We start from the raw sequence: 22,962 nt of genomic DNA, 5'->3' as shown, positions 1-22,962 counted from the left end.
CTGAGAGGGAAATTAATAGCACTAAATGCTTTCATTAGCAAAGAGGAAAAGTTGAAAATCAATAATCTAAGCTCCCACCTCAAGAAGCTAGACAGAAAGGAGCAAAGCAAACTGAAAGCAAGCAGAAGGAAGGAGACCGTGAAGATAGGATCAGATCCATGAAATTCAAGATAGAAAAACAATAAAGTTGGTTCTTTGGAAAGATCAATAGAATTGACAAGCCTCTAGCAAGATGGACAAAGAAAGGGAGAAAAGAGACAAACTACTAATACATATGGACTCTGCAGACTTCAAAAGGATATAAGGAAATTCTAGGAACAACTCCACACGCATCAATTTGATAACTTAGATGAAATGGACCAACTCCTCAAAAAGGACAAACACCACAACTCACCCAATATAAAATAAATGATTTGAATAGCCCTACAATGATTAAGGAAATTTAGCTCATAATTTTAAAACTCCCCCAAAATAAACCTCCAGACTCAGATGGTTTCACTTGAGAATGCTACCAAATATTTGAAGAAGGTTTAGCATCAGTTCTACACAATCTCTTCCAGAAAATAGACAACATAGGAACACTTTACAATTCACTTTCCAGCTTAGCTTCTCATGCCCTGATCCCAAAACCAGGCTAAGACAGCACAAAAAAGAAAACTACAGACCACATTCCTCATGAATATAGATGCAAAAATACTTAACAAAATATCGTCAAATAGATTTCAGCCATAAATAAAAATCTCTCGCCCTAGCTGGTTTGGCTCAGCAGATAGAGCAACGGCCTGCGGACTGAAAGGTCCTCAGTTCAATTCCAGTTAAGGGCACATGCCCGGGTTGTGAGCTCGATCCCCAGTAGGGGGCGTGCAGGAGGCAGCCGATCAATGATTCTCTCTCATCATTGATGTTTCTGTCTCTCCCTCTCCCTTCCTCTCTGAAATAAATTAACACATAATAAATTAATTTTAAAAAAACAAGTGTCTTAAAAAAAAAATCTCTCCATGACTAAGTGGTGTTTATTCCAAGGGCATATGACTCTTTCAGTATTTGAAAATCCATAAAAGAAAAGAAAAATAAATTGGACTTCATCAAAATTAAAAACTTTTGCCCTCTGAAAGATTCTGTTAACAGGATAAAAAGCTAAGCAATAGACTAGAGGAAAATATTTATAAATTTCATATATGACAAAGGATTTATACCTAGAATGTATGTATCAAGATTCTCCGAATTTAACAGTAAAGGAACCAAATAATCCCACTAGAAAATGGGCAAAAGACATGGAGAGAAACTTCACTGAAGAGGACATACCCATGAAAAGATGTTCCATATCACTAGACATGAAGGGAGTGCAAATTAAGACATGATGAGATATTACTACACAAATTTTAGATAGCTAAAATTAAAAATATTGACAATGCCTAATGCTGGCAAGTATGCAGAGAAACTAGATCCCTTAGACATTGCGAGTAGGAATGTATAATGCCAGGCAGTCTTTAAAATTGTTTGACAGTTTCTTTAAAATATTGAAAATACATTTATCATACAACCCAGCAGTTGCATCCCTGGGCATTTATCCCAGAAAAATGAGAATGCATGTCCATACAAAGATGTGTACATTGTCATTCATAGAAACTTGGGTATAGTCCAAAACTGAAAATAGCCAAGATGTTTGTTGACAGGTTAATGGCTACACAAACTGGTATGTCCGTACTATGGGATATTACTCAGAAGTACAAAGGAAGAGACCAATGACGTACTCAGCTGCTTAGATGCGTCTCAGGGGCATCGTGCTGAGTGGAAAAAGCCACTGTCAAAAGATCACATACTGTATGATTCCATTTATGTAACCGTGAAATGTTAAAATCACAGAGAAGGAAAGCAGATTAGTGGTTGACAAGAGTTAGAGATGGTGGGCGAAGGGAAGTATGTGAGGCTGTGAAGAGGCAGCATGAGGGAGATCTTTGTGAGGATGGAATAGTTCTGTGTGATGATTGTGGTGGTGGTTATATGAATCTATAATTGTGATAAAATGATATACAACTATACACATACATCCCAATGTCAGTTTGCCATTGGGGGAAATTGGGTGAAGGGTACACAGGCTCCCTCTTGACTACCTTGGTGGCTTTCTGTGCATCTATAATTATTTCAAAATTAGAAGTTAACAAAAACAAATTTAAAAGAAGAATTTGAATATATTTTCATGATTTCAAAATAAAGAGAAGAAGAATTTAAATATATTTTCATGATTTCAGAATAATAATATCATGAATGGCATTTGGCACTTTGGGTATAAAAAAATAAAACTGCTCACATTCTGGAAAAAAATAACACTAAAACACTATTTTGAGACTATACAGTCTTTGTCAGACTGCCAAAGGGGTCTATGATACAAAAAAAATTTTTTTGACTTTTTTTCTAAATTAAGAATAAAGCTGTTAAATTCTCAAACTGAAGAAGACTTCTTTTCTTCGTGTAGACACCTGCATGGATCTAAACATGCATTTACAGACGGGGCTATTCATCTTTGCCAATGTGGCCCTGTGCAATGCACGTGAGAACCCAGAGTGCACTGGTTAAACCTAGTAGCACTCAGATGCCTCTGAGGACAGCAATGGTCAGCAATTTAAATCTGTTATATTTATCTACTTCTCAGAAAAAGGGTTGAGACTATAAATGTAACACTAAATACTTTCATTTCTGAAATATATTTGTTTTGCTTAATTATCCCAGTGGGCATCTACATTTGAAAGAGGCCCTCTATGTCTGATGGGAAGCCAGAAACCAACAGGGAACCAAGTCACAAAGCACTTCCGTGTAGGACCACATATGATGAGCTGTGTTGTGACCCTCGTAGCACCTGCCTGGTTACACTGCCTTTCAGAACATCTGATGGGCCAAACACAATGGCCCAAAGAAACCAGACTGGGCCTTGCAAAGAAGTGTTCCTGATCTTTTTATGTCATCATAGCAGAAGCTTACAGAACAAAAGACCACCTCCTATCCAAATGTACATGTTGATTTATTATACTTTTATTCTTTTCTGAAAAGAAAAAAAATAACCTCTATTTCTCATCGCCTGTTATGACTCAGGACCATTCTTATGTGATGGAGTGGCTTATTTTTCTCACTTATGATTGTGGATAAAAGAGGGATGTAAGGCTAGACGGGGGAAATGTGAGGGTTTGAGTGAGAAATAAGACTGATTGATTTTTTTAAGCACCATCCAGGGCAGTGGTCGCCAACCTTTGGACCTCACGGACCACCAGTGGTCCACGGACCACCGGCTGGCGACCGCTGATCCAGGGCATTCCCCTCCAGTCTGTAAGACCATAAGTATGATCTGGTGGCCAATGGCATGTTCTTTGTCAGCAACTCTCAGTGTGAGGAGAAAAAGCAAGGTAAGTGGAGGGAGGGGAGGTATTGTGTATTTGATAGTGACCTAAACAAACCTAGATACACATGCTTTTACAAACATCAGTAAACTCCTATTTCCCATCATATTACTATAACTTTTCCTGTAACACTCTGTCCTTTTTTGACAGGTTTTTGATGGAAGTGGATCATTTCTGTCCTACATTAACACATCCGCTGACCCACTCTATGGTCCCCAAGGCCTGGCCCTGACTTCAGATGGCCATGTTGTGGTTGCAGACTCTGGGAACCACTGTTTCAAGGTCTACCGGTACTTACAGTAACGGCGGGCAGCTGGACGGCCCCTGGCAAAGGTCTTGCACTATAAACTGGAATGGATTTCTCGCCGCGGGACCAGATTATACTAGACTTTTCACGCTAGACGGAATCATTGGTGAATTTTCCAAGGTTATTTCTGAATGTAACAATTTCCTTAAAAACTGCATATTTGATTTCTGTAATTGACCTTTAGGGTTAAAAAGAATCTATAAAAACCGCAAAGTTTTACACCTGTGAACTATGGCTTATAGGACAGGGATGTATGTAGTTAAACCAATTGTGCAAATCAAATAAGCGTTAAAAAAAAAATACCTGGGAGATTTAAAGGTATTTGTTAAGCCTGTGAACGGTAGCCTTTGCACAGAGCTTCCAAAAACAAAGCAGAACAAAACAAAAACAAAATCTGTTGTAGTTATATACTTTAACCTCGGTCACAAGGCCTGGGGATCTTCTAACCTCACTTTTACACTTGGTATTACTCTTGTGACTTTTTTGGCTATCCGTAACTACATATAAATTACTTTAGAGAGAAAAAAAATAAGACCGTCTTGCAAAAGTCCTCTCATCTGTGATTACCAGGCCTCTGAGTTGAGCACTTAAAAATAAATGCGAACTTTCTCTCCTTCCTGGGTTAGATCAAAGATCCATTTTTGGGTTCTTTTCACCTTCTCTCTCCTAGTCACCTTGTATTGAAAAACAAAGTACATTTTTTTCAGGGAAACCTGAAACTCCTAATGCTTTGAAAAGCATATTCTAATAGTAATGCTACCTGTTGGTAAACCAACAGCCCAACTCCAGATCAATGCACTGGATGTCATCAAGAAAAAGTTAGTCATGTTTTCTGTGCCATGTTCTCACATGTGTCTCTCCTCTTCCACTTCATGAAAGCGAAAGCTTTACCTCCTGCAAAATGTCAGCACATGTAGTAGGACACCAGTATCCTAGGACAGAGAGCCATAGGTAGCCCCTCGGAGGACGGATGGTGTCAGCCAAAGGCATGTGACTGAGTAATGGTTTCCCCTTAGAAAGCAAGTGTTACCAAAGTTGTGAAAGCGTTACAGGTAAGGGCATGTTATGGTTATTTATCATTGTCTAATGAATAGTAGAGGCATTAAAGGACTATGTATACATGATTAGGGTAAGGTAGAATGTATCATATATATCTATATAGATAGCTGAATCTTTGGTGTATTGACATAGGCAGCCCTCTGAAAGACAGAAGCAGCGTCCAGCCTTCCTTCAGCACATTCCTTTTACGGAGCAGCTTCAAGCCGTCCTGTCCTAGTAGAACAAGCCCTGAAGCAGATTTAATCTTTGCCATTTTCCAGGAATGATGGCATCGGCTGACGTTGCATCACAAAATGACCTTCTGGTCTTTCAAAAAAAACAAAAACAGGTCAAAAGAGAAAAGTTAAACTTGAATTACATTTAAACAAAGTATAAATGCATTTTGAGAAAAAGTAAGAATAATTTAACTGGTTATTAATCTGTCATTGGTACTGTAAAATAAGATGTGGTTTATTTTCACTGTTTAATTTTCTACTCAGTTCTACCAAATAGGATGTCATGTTGGCATTTCCGTTAATGACTTTGGGATCTTTTTCACTGAAAGCACCTTAGAACTGTACTATAAGAAAACATTTCCCATATGTATAATTATATGAATGTGATGTTTATTGCTTTTTAATTTATAATTCAGCCCCTCTCTTATATAGGAATTTTTTTAAATTTAGAAGGGAAATCTAGCTACTTCCAATTGTCTATCAAATTTATGCCCAAATCAACCTCTGCAAAAAATTTTTTTCAGAAAGATTTACATTTAGATTTAGTACATCTTTAGTTAGGTAGAGTTTTCAAAATATTGAGGTTGTGATAAAATTATAAAATTTAGTAACATTTTTAGAATGTTAAGACACTGTTTCCTAACATGAGTTGAAATAAGTCTTTGAATTTAAATATTCATATTTAATGAGTGCCTACTAGGAGCCAGGCTGTTCTTGGCACTGGGGACTTAGTGATGGAGGAAACAGACAAAATTCCTGCCCCCTGGGAACTTACACTGTAAGGAGGGAATTTCATTTTGCTCTTTATTAATATTCTGCATAAAAGATAAGCTAGACTTCTGATAGCTCCTAGACTACTTAAAAGAAACCTTTTAAAAATTGGTTAAATTCATTTTAGTTTATTTCCACAAGTAAAAAATGGCTTCCTATTTAGATTCTGTCACAGGCTATTGATATTAAGACTAGTTTACTTAAAGATTGGTTTGTTTTGGGTTTTTTTGCACAACATTTAAATTATATGTGTGAATTCAGAAATTGAGCAGCTATCATACAGTATAATGCTGGATATCTCAATTAGTAGATTGAAGACAAAGCTAATTTTTTTTTTTTAACATATGACTATTGGCACAAACTGGAATGGAAAAAAAGGTACTTTGATTCAGACCTGTTTATCTGTTACTAAAATACATGCACTCCAGGAAACACTATATTCCTCCCCCCCCCCCAAAAAAAATATGTAATCCTATATGTTAAAATATAAATAACATTTCATATTTGGATACATATGTGCATTTACTGTATTTCTTGGTAAGCATATTTTAGGGGGCAAAGTGCTGCTAAGATACAAATAGACAAGATTTAAGTGAAATTTTGTCACATTCTGTGGAAAATGGTTTCTGGTAAACTGAGGAGGAAATTTAAAGTTTAGTGACTTTCTTCTGGGCTACCATTATTGCTTGATTTCTCTTTGTCAAGTGTACAGAACCTGTCATACATTCATGATAAGTAGCACTGAAAAATTATCCCTTCAAATTTCCCCTGGGCACTATGGTCAAATATTGCCAGTTAGAATGTAAAGGTCAGTGACAATGCATTTCTTCCCAATACAGACCGCCCCTGCTGGACACGGGTGGTAAAGATCACTTGACCATTCAGAAACACATGAATAAAAAGCCTTTATGACTTTGCCATTTCTTAGTGGTACTTAGTATTTTGCTCAAACGTTCATCTCCAGTAACGAAACAAGTCCCCAAGTTTCCTTATTTTCATTTATTCCTTGACTAGATTTGAGGCAAATAAATACTACAGGTCCATGAAACTAGAACACACTTGCTTCTACTACTAAATATACAGGGTATGTCCTAACACGGAAGTAACTGGAATAGCAGTACACTAGCAAGTGACTGTGGATCCTTAACATTAAGGGGTTCACACAAATGCTTTGGCAGTGCCTACTGAGTTAATTGGAGGGAATGCCAAATACACGTCAGGTCATCTGTAGATTGCTTCAAATGGGAAAAACCTTTTTGTACATTTGGACTCTACAGTATCCTCTCTATTCACCAGCTCGTGAAAAGGAAGGAGTATTTTTAGTTTCACAATTTGTAAAAAGACCTTTCCAGGTAGGGTAAAAATAAAGCTATTTGCTGCAAACATGATCTAAGTTGTAATAAATACTGTTGCATTCTCTAAACATTGCAGGGTTTTAAAATTTACAATTACGTTAATATTTTTGATAACTAGGAATCTAGTATTGCCATAAAGGAACTAAGTGCCCATTAAAGATTTGTTTGGTATAAATAAATAATTTTTTTGTTTTGTTTTAAATGACAGTAAGCTACAAATCATGGTGTTAACCTTAAACTTTCCCAAGATGAATCGTGTGGCAGTGATCGTGTGGTTGGTTTGTGGAGAACGTATGAAAGCTATTAATATTCTAAAACCGATTGATAAATTGGCTATGTTGTTCCAATGAATGTACAGCATTTCCATTAACCTTTGAAAGCAGCACAGCCTTAAACGCAATGCTTTTGCTTTGTGACTCGGAATGTTTTGTCATTAACAAGAGTGTATTCTTGTAATATAATTCTTTATATCATTCTCAAGTCTGGCCTTTCAATCCTATGTATGAGTAAACAGATTTTTTTTTTGCTTCCTTTTTTTCGTTTTAAATTTTGTACATTCCATCTGTATAGGTCTGTTTCATACGTTCTGTGTATAGAACACTGAGCCTCCTGCTCTCTAATGTTGATTCTGTTTGATGTATGCTCATTTGTTCTTTTATGAATCAAAATGCTGACTGCCTATTTAAAGAAAAGAATAAACGCTGTGCATCGGAGTGTTTGTATGTTCGTAGCTGCATACGTACCACAGTATTTTGGATGCTTTTAGTGTACAATAAAACTTTAATTCTGTCTTGAAACATAGGAGAAACAAGATTCATGCGTATTATCTTTACCATGCACATACACAAAAAAATCTCAAATCATTATAATAAAGCTTTGTTTTCTCCGTTTCCAGGGTGAATGTTTGTTTATTTAGCATAGTCTCTTTCCTAAGGTAGGGCAGCGAAGGGATGTTCTAGAATTTGTGGAAGGTAGCCATCCCGCCACCGAACACCTGATACTAGTGAGAAGGTCCCGCCCCAGCCCGGCCGCCAGGGGTCGCTGCGCGCCTTCGGGGCGAAGGCCGGTCACGCCCACCGCTTCCCTTCCGTCGCTCCGCCCCCGGGGCGGGGCTGGCGCCAAAATCAAACCCTCCAGGGCTTGCCCCGCCCCTCGCCTCCAGCGCCGGCCCCGCCGCCCCCGGAAGACGCCGGGCTGCGCCATGGTAAGAGCTGAGGCCGGCGCCGGGGGCCCCTTCCACCCCGGTCTCCGGCTGCGGGGGGCCCCCTGGGCTTCGGGGGCGGGTGCTCCGCCCTGGGCCTCCCGCGGAGGGGCCGCTAGGTCGACACCTGGTCCCCCGCCCTTTCCGACCCGACGCGGCCCTGAGCGCAGGCCGCCCACCTGCCTCCGCCGCCGGAGCCGGAGGCCGAGGCGCAGCGCCGGGACCCCCGCCCCCTGCGCCCCGGGGCCACGGACTCCCGCCTGCTCCCCGCCCCGCTGCTCCCCGCGGCCGGCGGCTGTCTCCCGGGCGGGTGTGGTTAGACCCCGGCGCGTTCGGGAGCGTGACCCGAGCATCGCAAACCCTCTGCCCCCCGGGACCTGGAGTCACTTCCGAACCGGTGCCCCTCTCCCCGCCTGCCGCCCCCTCCGGGCAGCCCCTTAGGGCAGTGGTTCTCAACCTTCCTAACGCCGCGCCCCCTTAATACAGTTCCTCATGTTGTGGTGACCCCCAACCATAAAATTATCTTCGTTGCTACTGCATAACTGTAATGTTGCTACTGTTATGAATTGTAATGTAAATATCTGATCTGCAGGATGTATTTTCATTGTTACAAATTGAACATCATTAAAGCATAGTGATTAATCACAAAAACAATATGTAATTATATATGTGTTTTCCGATGGTCTTAGGCAACCCCTGTGAAAGGGTCGTTTGACCCCCAAAGGGGTGGCGACCCACAGGTTGAGAACCGCTGCCTTAGGGGAACCCGAGACCTGGCAGGACGCCCTGGTCCCACCTTCCTCCCTTGATCTTGGACCATTGAGTGGGTTTATGCATCACAACGGGTAGAGAACGTGTCTGAGCTGCTCTCAATTTCATACGTAACCCAGGGACTCTTCACTTCAGATGATTTCTTTGGAAATCAGTTGTTTTTTCCCCCCAAAGGACAGGCATCTCCCTTTGGGGCCGGGGCAGCTGGTGGGCAGGGAGTGGGTCGCTTCGTTAGGGACGCACCTGGGAGGGCGCCAGGTCCTCCGGGAACTTAATGTCTTCATGGTCATCAAGTCATTTGCATAAATCTTCCAAGTTTCATGCTGGCTTTTTGTTGTTGTTTTTCTGCTTCTGTTGGCAGAGAATCAACATCTAATTAAACAGACCTAAGATTTTAATATCTTCATTTAGTGCAGTGGCCGTTATTTTTTGCCGAGCTAATTAATGGTAGACAAGCATTTAGGTTTACGCTGTTTATGTGAAGGTTCTTGTCCAGATGTAATTATAACTGATAACGGCCGCTTTGTGGTTAAACTACCCTCCCAGCCACCTGGGCATGAAAGGATGTAAGAAGCCAAACAGGACCACGCTTGACTGACTCTCTTACCAGGGCTCTGTGGTATCACGTTTCTCTATAGCGTTATTGGCCCCATAGAACGAATACTGACAACTATCACACATGCGTTAACTTTGTCCCTTTACCCAGTCGCTCTCTACTCATAAGTCACCTAATACTTAATGTTAACTCTTTTCAGATGCTTATCTCTGACAATGGAGATGCATGAAACAAATCAGAAAACTTTTTGTAAGCCCTATCCTTCCTATTTTTTTGTTAATGATTAAGCATTAAATTTAGCATTTTTTTTAAAATCAGAGATGACCTTCTCTTTCCTGATAGTGAATTAATAGCTGTTTTGACTTGGTCGGTCTTGCTGGGTAAACAGTTATAAGTCCAGAAGTATATTTGGGAAGTGGAGAAATGCAGAGTATCCTGCCACTTCGGAGGGCGGCAGATACCATCTCCTTTTGGTTTTGCAAAATTTTATTGTAATTGGTCAGCAGGGCTGACGTTAGGAATTCTGTGACTCCTAATTGGAGATGGTCCCTTTGTTGTCCTCAAGTCAGGTTTTGAGTCCCCTTACTTACTAATTTGAAGGCATCTCTCACTTATAGTATCAGGAGATTTTCTTTAACTTTAAGTATTAAGTAAAAGAGCTTTTAGATGCTTGGTTCTGAAAGTAAGGCCTGGCCTTTATGCCTGCTCTGCCTAACGCGGCACTGAGCTCTGGGAAGGCAAAGGCAGCCCGTGTTCTGAAGATTTCCAGGCCGCTGAGACAAGTAAACACACCTTTTTAACTGTAGTAAGATGTGATGATGAAGTTGTATTCTGGGAACACGTGGAATGACACTCTGCCCAACCCGTGAGCTCAGAGAAGTTCAGTTAGAGAATGCCTAACTGAAGCCTTGGGAGACTTTTTGGAGTTTTGAATCGGGGAGCGGAGAAGGTGTTTTAGGTAGAACAACATTTTTAAAGGCACCGAAATGGGAAAGAACATTCTCTGTGTGGAGAATTACAAGTAGTTTTTTTGTATTACAGCTCAGATTGCTTAGCTCTCCAGGTTTTCATGTAAAATTTGAGGTGAGGAGTGGTACCTGTGAGAGTAGATTGGGACCAGGTGATGGAGGGCCTGTGGGCATCCTTTCCAGGGTGTTGGAGACTTCTGGATGGTTAGGAGCCCTGAAGGCTTTTGACAGTGCAGAACCTCAACTTCGAAGGTGCAACAAGGTGTGCTTAGGGAACTGCAGCTGTCTTGCAGGAGACAGAGAATGAAGGTCTGAATTGGGGTAGAGGTGGTAGGATGGAGCAGACTGTAGATTTGTGAAATAGTTAAGCACTGAATGGGCAGAAGTTGGTGATTCGTTGGCTGTGGGATAAGAGGAAGAAACTAGGATAACTGCCAGGCTGCTGTTCCGGCCTGGGCAACTCGGTGGTATCTAACTGAACTCAAGATCTGCAACAGCAGGTTTGGCGAGTAGACGTGGGAGAGGAGGAGTTCAGTTCAGACCTCCTGAGTTTGAAGTCTGTCCAGCGGACAGGTAGATACAGGAGATCGAAGCTCAGGAACACACTCAAGGACTCATATGTAAAGATTTGAGGACCCGGTGTGTTAGTTAAAACCGTGAAAGCAGATGAGATCAAAGAAAAGGTGTGAGGGGAAGAGGGCATTGATAGAGAATTCTGGGGAACCGCAGTGTTTGAGAGTAGACAGGGGGAAAGGAGAAAAATACAAACTTTAAGATATTTATTTTACCCATATGACTCATCAAGGAACACAGGGTCATTTATTGCTGTGAAGATGAGTTGGTGGGTTCCAGGACCTGTAATAGAATAAAGACTCATTCTCTGGTATATACCTATTCAGAATGGCAATTCCAAATCCTTCCATGTGTCATGGGCTCTCATTTTCTGATGGAGGTTTTGGTTGCATATGATCGATCTTTAATTGTTTTATTTATGTCTGCATTTTTAGTGGTATAACGTTTTAAACTTATTTTTTTATGTGAAATGTTTGAGAAAGATGCAGATGTTTCTTAAGAAACATTAGTGCAGAGTCCTCTATTAGAACACTAGAGATGATGGTTCTCATTCTCTTTTGTTATTTTCTGTGAATTGAGGAAATTTGGCTTCTTTTTTTAATCTTTATTTTGGACTGTAAATAACATATAGTAAAATTTATTATTAACATGCATTTAGTTACATATTATCTTAATTTCAGGTTGGCTAAACAATAGTTAGAGGATGATAGTAACCTGACATGGGCTCCATTTTCTACTTGGATAGGTTTTCCTTCCTCCAGCCCACCCTCCACAGTGCTACTACAACTGTCTTGCTAAAATGTAATTCTCATCTGTGCCTCTATATGGTCTTCCCTGGACCCTTTTCTCACCATTTCTCCACTCACCAAAATCCTCCTCGTCTCTGACTTTCCTAGTGAACTCTCCCTCCCTACCTGAGTGGAATTAACTCATTCTGACCTGGGTAGCAATTCAATCTGCTCTGGGTAACAATTTGTGCATGTTCCTGTTCATCAATTATAAATAGTTGTATCTATGTATTTTCTTTGACAGATTGTAAGTCTATCGAAGGTAAATACAGTGACTTGCCACGGGATCGTTTGATAACTAATGAATTTATACAGAATGCCAGGCTCTGTACTGGCAGCACCTACCACAAGGCTTGACCTATAATCATGGAATAGTTCAAGTCAGTCTTGAGGCGTTGCTGTGACCGTTATCAAGCCTGTTGGTACCAGGCAAGATCATACATAACATTTCTGGTAATGTTTCAGGCCAAGTTGTTTTAAAATGCAGTGTTTAAAAAAATTCAGTGTCTACTTTTTAAATTTTGTGCTTTAGTCGAAGAAAAAAGGACTGAGCGTAGAGGAAAAGAGAGCCCGCATGATGGAAATTTTTTTTGAGACGGTAAGTCATTTTCCCTAAGATTTTTAGTATTTTGCACAATTTTTTCCTTACATATATGTCATCCAGTATTAACTGTACCTTTTTTTTTTTTTTTTAGTCCTCACCCGAGGATATGCTTTTTCATCAATTTTAGAGACAGGTATGGAGAGAGAGAGAGAGAGAGAGAGAGAGAGAGAGAGAGAGAGAGAGAGAGAGAGAGAGAGAGAGAGAAAGAGAAACATCGATGTGAGAGAAAAACATTGGTAGTTTGCTTCTAGCATAAAGGTAGGGATCCAACCTGCAACCTGGGCATGTGCCCTGACCGGGAATTGAACCTGCCACCTTTTGTGTACGGGCCTACAGTCCAATCAATTGAGCCATACCAGCTAAGGGCTTAACTGTACCTTCTTTTTTTTTTTTTATTAGAGATCAGTACTCACCAATTTCCTGAAGAATGAATAAAGTTCTGCAAATATTTGTGGTGTTTGTGAGCTATGAGAGAATAACCTTATCCCAGTGTTCACAGAGTCTCTTCTATCCAGACTGTCCTACACACTAGACCCAGAATTATATTTCTGAAGCATATATATATATATTTTATATATTTTATTGATTTTTTTACAGAGAGGAAGGGTGAGGGATAGAGAGTTAGCAACATCCATGAGAGAGAAACATCGATCAGCTGCCTCCTGCACACCCCCCACTGGGGATGTGCCCCCAACCAAGGTACATGCCCTTGACCAGAATTGAACCTGGGACCCTTCAGTCCGCAGGCCGACGCTCTATCCACTGAGCCAAACCGGCTAGGGCTGAAGCATATATTTGATTGTGTCCTCTTTCTGCCTGAAAGTAATACAGCTGGCCAGGGGGAGGCCACTAGTCGAACTCCCGGTCAAGGGGACAATTTGCATATTAGCCTTTTATTATGTAGGATTATATACTGGACATAATTGTATGTGCAATACAGCTGGCAGCGTAGTAGGTTTGTTTACACCAGCATCTCCACAACACGTGCGTAAGCTGCACTATGAGATGGCTAGCTACAACATCACTAGGCGATAGGAATTTTTCAGCTCTGTTATAATCATATTAGAGGCCCGATGCACGAAATTCATGCAAGAGTAGGCCTTCCTTCCCCCAGCTGCTGGCACCGGCTTCTCTCTGGCACCCTGGACCCAGGCTTCCCTCCAGCCGCCAGCAAGCACCCAGGACCCAGGCAGCCCTGGTTTCATCCGGAAGGGTGTCCAGTCTAATTAGCATATTATGCTTTTATTATTATAGACTAGAGGGGGGGATGTCCCTCAGCCCAGCCTGCACCCTCTTCAATCTGGGACCCCTTGGGAGATGTCCTAAACCGGCAGTCGGACATCCCTCTCACAATCTGGGACTGCTGACTTCCAACCACTCACCTGCCTGTCTGCCTGATTGCCCCTAACCACTTCTGCCTGCCAGCCTGATCGCCTCCTAACTACTCCCCTGCCAGCCTGATCGATGCCTAACTGCTCCCCTGCCAGCCTGATCGCTCCCAACTGCCCTACCCTGTTGGTCCCGTCGCCCTCAACTGCCCTCCCCTGCCGGCCCAGTCCCCCCCCAAATGCCCTCCCCTGCTGACCTGGTCCCCACCAACTGCCCTCCCCTGCTGGCCTGGACCCCCCAATTGCCCACCCCTGCAGGCCTGGTACCCCCCAACTGCCCTCCCCTGCCAGCCATCTTGTGGTGGCCAGCTTGTGCGAGGGTGTGATGGTCAATTTTCTTATTACCTCTTTATTATATAGGATGGCATGTTGACTGAAATGTCATTATGCAGTGCATGACTGTAATTGTATTAATTGATTGATTGATTTCAGTTCATATATTCCCCTATACAGGGTGTCCCCCAAAAATGTATACATACTTTGAATGATTATAAAGTCAGTATTTATTACCCTACAGTTCATTTTCAAATTTAAAGGAATCTATAAAAATGAATCTTTTTTTGTCAATGCTTGTTTTTAAACTGATGACTGTTCTGGTCCAGGCACTGCTGATAATATGAAGCAGTGGAATCGCAAACATCAAGAATCATTTTGGCCCTAGCCGGTTTGGCTCAGTGGATAGAGCGTCAGCCTGCAGATTGAAGGGGCCCGGATTCGATTCCAGTCAAGGGCATGTGCCCAGGTTGCAGTCTTGATCCCCAGTAAGGTGCATGCAGGAGGCAGCCGATCAATGATTCTCTTTCATCATTGACGTTTCTTTCTCTCCCTCTGCATTCCTCTCTGAAATAAAAAATAATAATATTTTTATTACTTTTTTATTATTATTTTTATTTTTTTATTAAGTTTGTTACTTTTGCACCCTTGGTTTGTCAATTGTTGCCAGTTTTGTATCATAAACTTTATTTTTTATGTATCCTGATTAAAAAAAAGTCTAGTGGCACTTTAGGATAAATTTTCTTTGTTCAAAGCTTAGTCTGGCTTCACCCATTATTTTAAATCAGTTAAACCTGAAAAGGAGTGAAAATTAAGTGAGTTATCAGCTATTAAGGTGTGTATACATTTTTTGGGACATGTTACATAGTCATTCATATGAATACATATATGTATATATTTGAAGTTGCTAATGTACTACAAAAAGAATTCTTTGCCTGTTAATGCTTAAGAACATGCTAAAAGTATAGCTCAATGATAGAGAACTTGTTGTACCTGAAGTCTGTTTCACCTAATAACTATGTGACTTTAAGGAAGTTATTTAACCTAAGTCTCAGTTTTCTCGTCTATTAAGGAAGATGATAATAACTGTACCCAGCTCACAGTGTTGGTATAAGAATTAAATGAGCTAATCTATATAAAACATTATAATGCCCAGGTCATAAGTGCTTAATTAAAAGTTATCTAGCGGTAGCTTACACATTTTTTTTTTAAGGGCTAGAAGAACATTGTGTTCATCTGTCCTTCATTATCTCTGTTTAATGCTGGGGAAAACTAGTATATACTTGAGACCATTTTCTCTGCCACTTAAATGACCACATTTTAGTTCTGAAGCTAGTTCTTTGCAAGCTCATTCGTTTGCACAGCAACCCCACTGGGCAGCCAGTATGTCTGGGGCTCCTCCTTGATGACCACATATAGGGAGATGTCTCAGTGAGTTCATGTTTTTTATCCAGGGAATCTGAAGCATTTGCAAATAGATTTGATTAATTGATTTTTTAAAATGCATTAGACACCTAAAGCCAGTAATTTATTGCATGTTCTCTGAGACCTTACAGAATTATCTTTAAACAGTTTATTCCCAGATGTGCAAAAATTGATTTCACACCCTAAGATCAATGACTTAGCAATTTCCTTAATTTAGTAAATCTTTAAGTGTAGTGAGATGAAGTTACTTTTTCCAACATTTTATTATGAAAGAATTTTACAGTGATACCTATGTATCCCACTTTTAAATTCTACCATTAACATTTTACTCTACTTGCTTTATCACTTATGTATTCATCTGTCTACTCCTTTATCCATCCATCAATTTGTCTTTAGTGGGAGGATGTATACCCAGGTACCAGTCTTTTGTCAGGTATATGTTTTATGAGTATTGTCTTCTAAATCAGTATTTGTGTTTTCAATTTCTTAATAGTACCCTTGGATGAGCAGAAGTTTTAAATTTTTAGGAAGTCCAATTTTCATCATATTGAAGTTGCCTTTTCAAGTTCATTTTAGAATACGTAGATCCCGATTTCAAAACAATTATCACAATAATTATCTTCTAATTGCTGAGTACTTCCATCTTGAATATTTTATTTTGGTTATCCAAGTTTTTTTCATCACTTTAACCAAAACTTATTACCAAAAGAAAGAAGTAACTGTAAGATTAAATATTCTACATATATAGGTTCCCATAATGTTTTAATTTGGTGGACATACAACATGTATAAAAATGATTGATAGGCAGCTATGAATATATAATTTTCCTATTTTTTAAGTGTAGCTCTTCCATGAAACTAAATATTAACAATTCTTGACAGTTGGCTGTTTTGTTTTTAGTTGGAACTGTTAAATCTGTAATGTATGATATATGCTAAGCAAAATACTGTTTGTATTTTCTTAAAATCAGTGTCAGAGAAGCTAGATTATCTCGTGTTAACAAATGATTCATTGTAACTAGTTTTTATACTTCAGTGGGAAGCTGTTCTCCAGTTACTTTAAGATTTGTATGTTCATGCAAAACCTGTCCATTTTAACTTCTATGGTATTAAACAAGATAATTTCAGTTTCTACTAGCTCCAAAATGTTTGATTCTATTGCATTGTTCATTTCCAGGTATAGTTTTTTAGTACAGTGTTTTATGTAGGAACAGAATTATGGTAAATATAAGTATATAGTAGAAAATAAATACATGTTTTTCATTTCTTTTTAATTTTTTTTTAAAAAAAACAGAAAGATGTATTTCAATTAAAAGACATGGAGAAGATTGCTCCCAAAGAGAAAGGCATTAGTAAGTATCAAAGATGTGCCGAAATATGTAGGGAAATATTGGTCCTCTTTTCTGCTACAGTCTTTCACTTTATGGGAACAAATTTCTAGAGATGAATGTTTGTAAATGTATAATGTGTAATATATACATTAAACAAACGTATAAGTGACACAGATCCATCATTATGGTATTATGCAGAGTATTTTCACTGCCTAAAAATCCTCTGTGCTCTGCCTCTACTTCTACCTCCCTCCCCCTCATAAAGTCTTTACATGATGTCTTTGGGTCATGGCCATGATTCCTGTGTTTGGAGTATCTGCTCTAGGAAAATTAAAATGGAGTGTGCATGTATGTCCATGTACACACATATATACATACATGCAAATATACACATTTATCTACTTATGGACATAATTTACCTCAAAAGAAGTAAAAACTGTTCATGTATGTTTTAATATTTGTTAAATGTTACTTTTTGTCTTTACCTGGTGTCTTCATTTTCTGTAGCAGCAAATTACGACAAACTTGGTAGCTTGACACAGCAGAAATTTATTCTCTTAGTTCTGGAGACCAGAAGTCAAAAATCAAGGTGTCAACAGAGTTGACTACTTTTGGAGGCTCAGAAGGAGAATCCATTTCACGTTTCTCTCCAACCTTCTGGTGGCTGCCAGCAGTGCTTGACGTACAGACACATCATTCTAATCTCTGCCTCTGTCTTCACGTGGCCTTCCCCTTTGTTACCTCCCCTTCTGTCTCTTACAAGGACACATGCCATTGAATTTGTGACCCAGCCAAAATCCAGGATGATTTCATCTGGAGATCCTTAATTATACCTGTACAGATGCTTTTTCAAATGTAGTCACATTCACAGGTTCTGGGGTTATCTTTTGAATGGTCACTGTTAAACCCACTACATAGGATACATATTTATTTTTTATTTTTAAATATATTTTTTATAAATTTCAGAGAGGAAAGGAGAGGGAGGGAGATAGAAACAGCAATGATGAGAGAGAATCATTGGTCAGCTGCCTCCTACATGCCCCACAACTGGGCATATGCCCTGACCAGGAATCGGACCATGACTTCCTAGCTCATAGGTCAATGCTTAACCACTGAACCACACCAGCCACACTGGATACATATTTTTTTAAACCTTACTTTCTGATTACGTAAACTACATGCTTATTTTAACAGATTTGGAAATTATAAAGAATATACTGAAAATAAAAGTTGTTCATGAGACCATCACTGTTAAACATTTTGGTATATTTTGATGAATTATTTTTAGGTTCTGTTTGTCTTTGTATGTATGTATCTGTCCATTTCTCTGAGAAAGAACTATGCTGCATATACAGTTTTGTGTTCATGTCTTTTTTTTTTTTCATATTACATATCATTCACATTTACCTATGTCATATGCTTTTAAGAAAATTATCTCCGAGAGAAGTCCTATTGAGCCATCTAGTTCTCATTTAAAAAAAAAAAAAGAAGAACATTATGTACAACACCTGCGTCTTTTAATGTTTAATTATATAACTACCTACCGTGCCATGATTTGCTTAGCCTGTTACCCATTGTTGAACATCTACGTTGTTCCCAAATTTTGCTGCTAAATTTAATGTGCAATTAACATGGTATCTATAAATTTTTTTCTAAAAGACTTTTTTTAGAGTAGTTTTAGGTTCACAGAAAGATTGAGAGGAAGGTACATACAGAGATTTCTCATATACTTCCTGTCTTCCACTCCCAACATGCAGAGCTTCTGTTATCAACATCACTCAACAGTGGTACATTTATTACCATTGATGAACCTGCATCGACACATCATAATCACCCAAAGTCAATTGTTTACATTAGGGTTCATGCTTGGTGTTGTACATTCTATGGGTTTGGACAAATGTATAATGACACGGATCTATCATTATGGTATTACTAGAGTCCCGGTGCACAAAAATTTGTGCACTCGGCGGGGGGTGGGGGGGTGGTCCCTCAGCCCAGCCTGTGCCCTCTCGCAGTCTGGGACCCCTCGGGGGATGACCATCTGCTGGCTTAGGCCTGCTCCCCAGGGGATTGGGCCTAAGCTGGCAATCAGACATCCCTCTGGCAGCCCAGCAGCCCTCGGGGGATGTCCACTTGCCAGCGGGGAACAGACCTAAGCTGCAGTCGGACATCCTTAGTGCTGCTGAGGAGGCAGGAGAGGCTCCCACCACCACCGCTATACTGGCAGCCATCAGCCTGGCTTGTGGCTGAGCAGAGCTCCCCCATGTAGGACCGCACTGACCACCAGAGGGCAGCTCCTGCATTGAGCGTCTGCCCCCTGGTGGTCAGTGTGTGTCATAGTGACCAGTCATTCCCAGTCTTTCTGCTATTGGGGTCAGTTTGCATATTACCCATTTACTATATAGGATAGAGGCCTGGTGCATGGGTGGGGGCCGGCTGGTTTGACCTGAAGGGTGTCCAGATCAGGGTGGGGGTCCCACTTGGGTGCCTGGCCAGCCTGGGTGAGGGGCTGATAGCTGTTTGCAGCTGGTCACACCCCCTTCAGGGTGGGGGTCCCCACTGGGGTGCCTGGCCAGCCTGGATGAGGGGATGATGGCTGTTTCCAGGCTGGCCACACCCCCTTTAGGGTGGGGGTCCCCACTGGGGTGCCTGGCCAGTCTGGGTGAGGGGCTGAGGGCTGTTTTCAGGCTGGCCGGCAACTGAAGCTCCCAGCCTCTCCTTTTTTTATTTTTTTTTTTATTCTGGGATTTATTTACCTTCTATAATTGAAACTCTGTTGCCATCAATGGCGCTCCCCGCTCTGAGGCCGCGGCTGGCTGAAAGCAGGTATCTGGGGTTTGTTTGGCTTCTATAATTGAAACCTTGTTGCCGTCCTGCTCGCTCCAGCTCTGAGGCCACAGCAGGCGGGGAACCTTGGCTTCCTCCATCACTGGAGCAAGCAAACCTCCTGCTTGCTTCAGCTGCGTGGTTGCCGTCCGCCATCTTTGTTGGAGTTAATTTGCATATCTTGCTGATTAGCCAATGGGAAACGTAGCCGAGGTACAGTTAATTACCCTTTTTATCTTTTATTAGAAAGGATACAGAGTACTTTCACTGTCCTAAAATCCTCTGTGCTCTGCCCATTTACTCCTTCCTCTCCCCCTCATAAATTTTTTCCATATCTCATATTACTTCAGAGGGAATAGAATAGAAAATGGAGACTTGTGTAGTCTTAGACTTTTTATATGTATTCTCAAATTACCTCAGGAAAGACTATATTAAATTAAACTCACATTCATTTCTCAGAACTGTGTTTTCACTTTTAGAAGTTTTTGACATTTCAGTTTGTACTTCTTTACAAGTGAGGTTGAATGTGACACTTAGTTGGTGTCAATTTTATTTATATATTAAATCTTTAATTTTAAAATAGATTTTATTGTATTTGGGAATCTGCTCTAGGAAAAATCAAAATGGACATTAAAATATGGGTAATTTCTTGGTATAGTTTTATTGAATAGAAAATAAGAATTGTTCATGAATTTTCAAGTATTTGTGAAATATGGCTTTGTATTTTTTACATGCTATTTTTAAAAATGTTTTTCTGATTTTTAAACTTGTTCAGTTTATTTTTTTATTATTTTTCATAATAGCTTTATTTTTGTTTTCTTAGCAAAAATGGCAATATGTGTTTATTGTTGGAAAAAGAAAAATGAGTAAAAAGAAAGAAAAATTGCGTCTTAACCTGTTACTCAAAATAACCACTGTCACATTAGTGTATACTGTCTTTTAAATTTATTTTTGACATAATACATTCTGTATTACACATTTTGAATATTTTTTACCATGCCATTAAATATTTTATAACATAACTGTAATGATTGCATATATTCAATTACAATAAAATACTTTTAAAAGTCCCGTTATTGGACTGGTTCCCAACTTTTTACTATTGAAAACTGCTTTGACAGGCATCCTTATGTACAGCCATCATTATTTTCTTTGGCTGAATTTATAAATAGTGGAATTTCTACACAAAAGGCCCGCATAAACCTAAAGCTTTAGATACATGCTGCTGAGGGTACCCATGTTGAGAGTACCCATTTTCCTGAACCCTTTATTTTTTTTAGTGTTTTTAATTTGATAGTCAAAATATTAAATCTCATTGCTTTATTTTACTTCTTTAATTATTAATGTGGTTCAACATTTTCTTGTTTATTGACCATGTATATTTTATAGATGCCCATTGATATACTTCTTTTGTTTTTCTGTTGCAGTATTGGGCTTTTTTGTTACTATTTTTGAAAGCTCCTTATTTATTAAATTATTAACTCTTGACCTATAATATTTGTTGCATTTCTCCACTTATTGGCCTTTTAATTTTATTTATGATATATCTTTTTTTTAGTTTTATTGCTTAAAGTATTACAAAGGGTATTACATGATATATCTTTAAAAATTATATCTTTTAGCTGCTATGTCAGTGAAAGAAGTTCTTCAAAGCTTAGTTGATGATGGCATGGTTGACTGTGAGAGGATTGGAACCTCTAATTATTATTGGGCTTTTCCCAGTAAAGCCCTTCATGCAAGGAAACGTAAGTTGGAGGCTCTGGAGTCTCAGGTAAGCCACCGCAGTTAAAAAATATATATTTGCTTTGTAAAAAATAATTTTTTTTTAATCTTTTCAGTTAGTGGTTTCTGTTAAATTTTTCACATATATTATTTGACTCAAAGTCTAAAGATAATCAACATCTCTTTCTCCCATCAGAATCTTAGAATGTTTTAACTTTCATCTTCCCACATGCCATAATATTGTTATCTAATATTTTAGATCCTTTTAGATTTACAGAAAAACTGATGGGGAGGTACAGAGAGTTCTGTAATACCCACCCCCTTCTCACTACCAAATGCACATCTTGTATTAGTTTATGTGTAAAAATTTGCTTTCATCTCCCTTAGGAATTGCTGCATCACATGATAACACTAGAGGTCCAGTGCACAAAAATCGTGCACGGGTAGGGTCCCTAGGCCTAACCGGCGAACAGGGCTGATCAGGTTCCCCGCCTCCAGGCCTCCCCGCCTTTTCCTTCTCTCACTCCCTCAGCGCCCCACTGCCACCACTGGTTGCCTGCCATGTTCCACGCCACCACATGGTGGTCAGCGCATGTCATAGCAAGTGATCGAACTCCTGGTCAAACTTCCGAGGGGACCATTGCATTTAGCTTTTTATTATATAGGATTATGCTTAACTGAAAAACTTCAGACTGTTTTCTAAGGAGTTGCACTATTCTGCATTCCTACCAATTTCATCACTTTCTCACCAAAACTTGTCACTACCTGACTTTTTGACTTTAGTCATTTCAGTGGTATCTCATTATTGTTTTGATTTCCATTGCCCTGATGACTAAGGATGTTGAACATCTTTTCATGTGTCTACTGACCATTTGTATATCTTTCTTAGAGACCTATCAGTTCAGATCCTTTGCCCATGTTTTATCTCTTAAACATGATGCCGCATTTTTTTTTTCCTGTGAGGAAATGACATGCATCACTCAGCAATTTTTTATTTTTTATAGCATATTTTTATTGATTTCAGAGAGGAAGGGACAGGGAGAGATAGAAACATCAGTGATGAAAGAGAATCAATGATGAAAGAGAATCATTGATTAGCTGCCTCCTGCACACCCCCTACTGGGGATCTAGACTACAACCGGGGCATGTGCCTTTGACCTGAATCGAACCTGGGACCATTCAGTCTGCAGGCGAAGCTCTATCCACTAAGCCAAACTGGCTAGGGCCATCACTCAGCATTTTTTTCAAAAAGTTTTGCAATTAAAAACTTTATTGAGGAATAATTGGCATACAAGAACTGCTTATATTCTTATATTTAAAGTTTATAAATTGATGTTTGACACACGTATACATTCATGAAACCATCACCACAGTCAAGATAATGATTCCCATCACACCAGAAAGTTTTTTCATTCCCCTTTTCATTCTTTCTTTCCTG

At 39.7% G+C, this 22,962-nt stretch overlaps 2 protein-coding genes across 11 annotated transcripts in view; both read left to right on the top strand.

The window, feature by feature from the left end:
• TRIM2 (tripartite motif containing 2) overlaps window positions 1-7,940 on the top strand; it is a 97,435-nt gene extending 89,495 nt beyond the window's left edge. For all 9 annotated transcript variants that reach the window (XM_059697807.1, XM_059697806.1, XM_059697804.1 and 6 more), the window contains one exon: window positions 3,543-7,940. In XM_059697807.1, coding sequence (XP_059553790.1) covers window positions 3,543-3,695 — 153 coding nt within the window. In that variant the 3' untranslated portion in view covers window positions 3,696-7,940. The remainder of the gene's footprint in view (window positions 1-3,542) is intronic.
• Window positions 7,941-8,251: 311 nt separating this feature from the next.
• The window catches only part of MND1 (meiotic nuclear divisions 1), a 72,480-nt gene continuing 57,769 nt past the window's right edge, over window positions 8,252-22,962 (top strand). For both annotated transcript variants that reach the window (XM_059695310.1, XM_059695309.1), the window contains exons 1-4: window positions 8,252-8,303; window positions 12,489-12,554; window positions 16,940-16,997; window positions 21,425-21,573. In XM_059695310.1, the coding sequence (XP_059551293.1) occupies window positions 8,301-8,303; window positions 12,489-12,554; window positions 16,940-16,997; window positions 21,425-21,573 (276 nt within the window). In that variant the 5' untranslated portion in view covers window positions 8,252-8,300. The remainder of the gene's footprint in view (window positions 8,304-12,488; window positions 12,555-16,939; window positions 16,998-21,424; window positions 21,574-22,962) is intronic.

The sequence above is a fragment of the Myotis daubentonii genome, chromosome 5 (assembly GCF_963259705.1).
Source record: "Myotis daubentonii chromosome 5, mMyoDau2.1, whole genome shotgun sequence".
In the NCBI taxonomy this organism is placed as follows: Eukaryota; Metazoa; Chordata; class Mammalia; order Chiroptera; family Vespertilionidae; genus Myotis; species Myotis daubentonii.
The sequence above is the reverse complement of the archived record's forward strand: the minus strand, read 5'-3'. Positions and strand labels throughout refer to the sequence as shown.